The 6,494-nt window shown below is 41.0% G+C and overlaps 1 protein-coding gene across 1 annotated transcript in view; it reads left to right on the plus strand.

The window, feature by feature from the left end:
• The first annotated feature begins 397 nt into the window (after positions 1-397).
• LOC119266682 (sodium/hydrogen exchanger 7-like) overlaps positions 398-6,494 on the plus strand; it is an 8,259-nt gene continuing 2,162 nt past the window's right edge. The window contains exons 1-15 of the mRNA XM_037547935.1: positions 398-685; positions 814-864; positions 992-1,083; positions 1,579-1,656; positions 1,740-1,897; positions 2,438-2,539; positions 2,620-2,737; positions 3,492-3,544; positions 3,626-3,691; positions 4,441-4,485; positions 4,648-4,703; positions 4,934-5,118; positions 5,239-5,289; positions 5,364-5,471; positions 6,261-6,395. Of these exons, the coding sequence (XP_037403832.1) occupies positions 526-685; positions 814-864; positions 992-1,083; positions 1,579-1,656; positions 1,740-1,897; positions 2,438-2,539; positions 2,620-2,737; positions 3,492-3,544; positions 3,626-3,691; positions 4,441-4,485; positions 4,648-4,703; positions 4,934-5,118; positions 5,239-5,289; positions 5,364-5,471; positions 6,261-6,395 (1,458 nt within the window). The 5' untranslated portion in view covers positions 398-525. The remainder of the gene's footprint in view (positions 686-813; positions 865-991; positions 1,084-1,578; positions 1,657-1,739; positions 1,898-2,437; positions 2,540-2,619; positions 2,738-3,491; positions 3,545-3,625; positions 3,692-4,440; positions 4,486-4,647; positions 4,704-4,933; positions 5,119-5,238; positions 5,290-5,363; positions 5,472-6,260; positions 6,396-6,494) is intronic.

Here is a 6,494-nt window from a genome sequence, read left to right on the forward strand (position 1 = left end):
TGCACAAGAAGCCAGATGGCGATCCAAAGCGCCAATTGTCACGTGACGGGGACACACACATAGTACTCCCTCCATTCTACAATGTAGTGCTTTCTCTATCCACACGCTTCAACTTTGACCGTAAATTTAACTATCAAGACCGATTGCGGCGGGGGCAAAAGTTATATCAGTGAATTCGCATTCGAAAGAAGTTTTTAATTATGTAACTTTTTCTCCCGCCGCAGTCGGTCTCGTTCGTTAAATTTATGGTCAAAGTTCGACCTCGGAAAGCGTGGACGCACTATATTTTGGAATGGAGGGAGTGCAGACTAAACTGGTGCCGTCAGATGAGATGAGATTCGCATCATAAATAATCTAGCGATTACTCTGCTCTCCGCCGCCGTCCCATCTGATCTGATGTGTCCACCTCGTCTTGTCTGATCCCACAGCGAAGAAAAAGAAAGAAGTGGCAGCCAGCTCCCTGAGAAGAGCTCGCCGCAGTACCGTCTCTTCTCTTCTCCCTCGGCGACGGCGACGGCGGCGGCGATGGAGACGGAGGAGGCCGGCTCCCCCAGCCCCGACGACGCGGTGCTCTTCTTCGGGGTGGCCCTCGTGCTGGGCATCGCCTCCCGCCACCTCCTCCGCGGCACCCGCGTCCCCTACACCGTCGCCCTCCTCGTCCTCGGCGTCGCCCTCGGCGGCCTAGGTCCGTCACCCTCCCCCTCCCCCTCTCCCTTTCCCATCCCAGTCCCAGTCCCACCTCTGCTCAACTCATCCGTCAGATGCCAGTTCGCAATTGTATTTACTTCATCCCCTCTCTTGGATGCTGCTCAGAGTACGGGACCAAGCATGGCCTGGGCAAGCTCGGAGCCGGCATCCGTATCTGTAAGCTCACCCCACCCCGGATGATGGATATTATCTCGTATTTTCGGGATCAATTCGGTAGTAGTAGTAGTAGTAGTTGACTAACCTCAATCCCCTGCTATTACTAACTGTCACTCCAATGTTGCAGGGTCTGCCATAAATCCTGATCTCCTTCTGGCCGTCTTCCTCCCCGCCCTCCTCTTCGAGAGCTCCTTCTCCATGGAAGTGCACCAGATCAAGGTATCCATCTTCACAGACAGGGCTGTCTATCTGCTATGATATCTGAGCTGCATCACTGAATAAGGCCGAGTTGCAGTGAAGAACCAATGAATTGTGCTTCAGTCACCCATTATTTCCCCCCTTTGTCCAAAAAGAGTTAGTATTTACCTCTTATTAAGGTCTTACAGGGCCACCATTCAGTATTGGTACCAGTTAAGTATTATGGATCCAGTTACTGTCATAATGCTTAATACGACCCTCGATGCAGATAATCTGCGATAAGTTGATAAACATATAATAATCCACTAATACAAGTTGTGGGCGGCATCCCCTCTTGTCTGCTAAAATAGCTTTGCACACAGCACATTTGCCTTCTCTAATTTCTGTTGCAGGATGTCCAAATATTTGTAATAATACTTTTGGCAGTACCTGTATACTCATATCTTCCCTGCCAGCTTCCAGTTCTGAACTGTTATATAGCATTGTTCAGTGTATACTCAAGTGTTTCCTTTGCAGAAATGCATGGCGCAGATGGTGTTGCTTGCTGTCCCAGGCGTGGTGATCTCAACAGTTTTGCTTGGCGCCGCTGTAAAGGTATGTATGTATGTGCCTGGATTGACAATGGACGTAGGCCATTCATTCTAATGTTCTGATGCTAGCTAGTTAATTTTCCACAGCTCACTTTTCCCTATGACTGGAACTGGAAAACATCATTCTTGTTCAGTGGACTGCTTAGTGCAACCGACCCTGTTGCTGTGGTTGCTCTTCTCAAAGACCTAGGAGCAAGCAAAAAGCTCAGTACAATAATTGAAGGAGAGTCCTTGATGAATGACGGGTATGCTACCGTGACTCACAAATTATTCACGCATCAAAAACTCACAAATTATTCATCTTCTGATTCTTAGAATGAATGCTTTTTTTCTGCCTGCTTGTCTGTTCCTCTGTATTTTATTGGGAGCAAGTCCATTTCTTGAGAACAAAAAACAGAAATTACCGGGGAAAGTGCTTTAGAATGTGTGCTTCACTCTTAAATTTGTAGTATTCACTAGTACAGTCGTTTTTTGTGTTTTCACTTCGGTCTTTTATTTTGAAATCACACCATGTAGGAAGAAGACACAGGAAGGGGTTGGGGATGGGGTGGGGTGGGGTGTGTGGGGAAGAAACCCGCTCTGCACGTTCATAAGAAAAAACAATGAAAAGCTCATGTTTATTTGATACTGGAAGTAACCGACGGTGATAATTCTGCCCCCACAGAACTTTGAACCCTAGCTAGCGCACCCACCAGTGGGTTATTGCATTGTTACCAAATTGCGCCATGTACAATTATAAGATTATTTTGGACTGTATTTGTACTTAATGGCCTTGTATTCTACAGGACTGCTATTGTTGTCTATCAGCTATTCTATCGAATGGTGCTTGGAAAAACTTTCGATGCAGGGTCCATCATAAAGTTCTTGTCACAAGTTTCACTTGGAGCGTATGTGAATGGTTTATAAGTCTGAACTCGATGATACAAAAGTGATGCTACTGATGCTAATCGGTATCTTCTTTGACCAGTGTTGCTCTGGGCCTTGCGTTTGGAATTGCATCAGTACTATGGCTGGGATTTATTTTCAATGATACAATCATAGAGATTTCACTTACCCTTGCTGTCAGCTATATTGCTTTCTTCACTGTAAGATAACCAGCTGACGAACTATCGAAGCTCTCATATTTCTGTTTATTATATATTTTTTGTCTATAAGGACATGATTTGCTCAGTGTTTTGAAATAGGTCACTGCCTGGAATAATTTGTAGCACTAGTCATAGAATGATTGTCAAGCAGCCCTTTTTGCAACACCAGGATGCTGTTTTACTGGTAAACTGAAATGGCTTTCAAGTCTCCTAGATACACAATAGCAAAGTCCCCATGTGGTTTTAAGTCACGGAACTGGACAGACCTTATTGTATTTCCTCAAGTATAATTGTATGGTTTGAACAAACATTCCAGTTTTGAGGGTATATCAGAGGATTCATGTTGGAATCAAAATTCTATTACTGTTTATACTCCTGATTCTAACTTCAACTAACTTGGGGGATGTTTGGTGAGCGAACTGTATGCATGTCATGCGAAAGAACATTGGCTTTTCTAGGAACAGGATTCTAGATTTTTGATATACCAAAAATGGTTCGATTGCCATTTTTTAACCTACGCCAATAGTTTTACTTTCTTTCCAGCTTTTGGACCTATTTACTGTGTACTGTTAAACTGAAATCAATCCATATGAGATTTCAATTTTGTTTAGGATAATAAATATCAGTGTTCATTGATTGGAGCTTGCCTTTGCTTGTGCATGAATTATTTTTTCTCTCATGTGTTCTGCAAGACAATGACCAGTCCTCTAGTTTTTTGGGTGCTATTTTCTGTTACTAATATTTTTCATATCAGGCGCAAGATGCATTGGAGGTCTCTGGTGTTTTAGCCGTCATGACCTTGGGGATGTTAGTAAAACTTGTCTTCACATTCTGATTTGCATATCCTTTGCTATCTTCACTCCAATATTAACTTCGTCATGTCGGCAGGTTCTATGCTGCTTTTGCAAAAACTGCTTTTAAGGGTGACAGCCAGCAAAGTTTACATCATTTCTGGTATGTTCAAGCAATATATGCCACTTTCTATTGTCAGCAAAGATCAAAATTCTCAGCATATGATCAACCGTAGTAATTTTAGTCAAATATATTAGTTTTTCTTTGTTCCTTATGTATCCCGTGAGTTCCATGAAGCTGTTGATGCTGGATTTCTGTGAGCATTGTCTGGAATTCAGTAGATTTACATTTAAACCTATGCCCTCTTGTAAATGTAAGATAACAAGTTTGTAGCAGTCAGTTATTTGTCTACCTGTTAAACTTCAGATTTGTATAATTTTTAATGACATGCAATTTCATCATCAATGCCCTGAAATGTCATTCACAGCTTACATTGGAGTTTCTAAACACCAAAATAAAATGCATGAAAAATAATGATGCCCTAAAGCATCAACAACAAATTTATCATTTAGTGCAAGATGCTGGTATCATCATACAGTGTCATTGCATTCTTGTCTCTTTCTTTTCCTGGGAAATTGGATTGTAGAATGTACATTGTGATCCTTCAGTTCACGGTACATTAAGCATTACTATGAATTCTCATTTAAGCCATCATATAATGGCTTATTGATTCTTTTGGAGCGTCTTTGTAGTCGTAACTTGTGTGAGGGCCTAAGTGCAAACCTCTTGTAAAAGGATATGTGCTCTCCATGTTGGAGACACACATGATCTCTCCAGTTCACGCCAGATTTTCTTACGTTTTATGTGATGTGTGCACTTCATGTCTGATTACTGTTTTTACTTGTATTCAGGGAAATGGTTGCTTACATTGCAAACACACTCATTTTCATACTGAGGTATCAACAACTTTGAACTTTTCTACATGTCGCAAAAATAATTTCTGATACTTCTGTTTTTGCCTGGCTAAACTAGACCATGCTTGCTTTTGTTTGGTATGATTAATGCTTCAAATATGGGTACTGTCATCACAATGTTTCATACATCTGAACTCCCTTCAGTGGGGTTGTTATTGCAGATGGTGTACTACAAGATAATATTCATTTTGAGAGGCATGGTATGAATCTTCATGTATCTCTATCTACTCTTCAATGTTTATTTTGTATCAACAGGGACATTTTTCGGATTTTGATATTTTCATTCTTTTTTGGGGAGGGTGAGAACACAGTAGCACCTAAGGAGTGGGTGCGCCTGATATGTTCTTCCGTTCTATATTATGAGCTTGGTTCTAAGTTCTAACCTATCTTTGCATCGTGGGTATAATTCTCTTATCTCTTGCTATTTTAGGCACATCATGGGGGTTCCTTGTTCTGCTCTATGTTTTTGTGCAAATATCGCGTGCTGTAGTTGTCGGTGTTTTGTATCCACTGTTGCGTCACTTTGGGTATGGTATGGACATCAAAGAAGCCACAGTTCTTGTTTGGTCAGGACTGCGAGGAGCTGTTGCTCTATCACTCTCTCTGTCCGTTAAAGTAAGATTCTTGCACTAATGCCTTTGATCCTCACTTATCTGTTACCATTATGTGCATATTTGTAGACATCTTTTTAAATCCACCATTTTATTGAGATATTAACTGAAATTATTTTGCTAGCGTGCTAGTGATTCAGTTCAAACTTATCTGAAACCAGAAGTTGGAACAATGGTATGCTCTTTCCCTTTTCCTGAAAAGTATGAATTTTTTATTTGAGCTTTGCTGATCTTATAAATCTTTTGCAGTTTGTGTTCTTCACAGGTGGCATTGTGTTTCTGACATTGATTTTGAATGGTTCTACCACACAATTTTTGTTGCACCTACTTGGTCTGGGAAAATTGTCAGCAACGAAGGTTAGCTTAACAAATTCTTATCTGTGGTTTCTTCTGATCTCGGGATTAAAGATTTTGCTTAACTGTACATTTGCATGTTTTACTAAACCTTTGAGCTCTTACTCATAAGATTAATAAGTGAACTGGCCCAGCTAAGGTGTTAAGTTATGCAAATATTTTGTCCCAATCTATGAGCCCAAGGATAGTGATGAATCGATTCGTCATACACAAATAATGAGGCTGAGAGTACTAACACGCCCGACACATTATTAAGAAGGCAACATAATACCCAGGTTTATTCGCCCCACGAAATAGATCAACAAGATTTGATCTGCCCCACAGGGGTCAAACCCATGTTGGCACAAAGACGCCACTCTTAGGATATTGGTTATTGACCTGAAGATTACTCTGGATGTGTAGGTCCATTTATAAACTTGTTAAATTATGAAAATAAATAATAGTCTCTCTTTTGGTCGAACCCTCTTGATTCCTTGTAGCTTCAAAAGTTGTTTATAGAGCCTTTCATTACTATTATTATCATTAGGCTCTTCTTTTATCTACTCATGGGTGTGTATGTTTGCTGTGATTGCTATCTGCAATCAGAAACAACAGTAATTTGGTTTCACATCACGTGTGATCGATGACTGTGAAGTAGCATAGTTATGTTCTCTTCGTGCTCCAGTTTCTAATGCGAACACCTTAAATCCTTAATCCATGGATACAAATGTTACATTTTCCCTTTTTAATGTGAACACCCTAAATCCTTAAATCCTTAATCCATGGATAAAAATTGTAATGTTCTCATTGCAGAATGCTGGATCTTGGCCCCTTCACCTGACTTACTATGGGCCTCCATCTGAAGACCTTCATGTCGATTGGCGCAATAAAGACGGGGTTGTGGACATGGAGCATTACAGCACAGAGCTGTTTGCAGCGATGGACAAAGTGAGCATTGCGTAATACGTATAATATTCCATGCGAAATATCTCTCTCCCTTTATAAATCCCGTTTATTTTTAGATATTAGAGGAGAACCCCCCAACCC

This window comes from Triticum dicoccoides, chromosome 3A, assembly GCF_002162155.2.
Source record: "Triticum dicoccoides isolate Atlit2015 ecotype Zavitan chromosome 3A, WEW_v2.0, whole genome shotgun sequence".
Lineage (NCBI taxonomy): Eukaryota > Viridiplantae > Streptophyta > Magnoliopsida > Poales > Poaceae > Triticum > Triticum dicoccoides.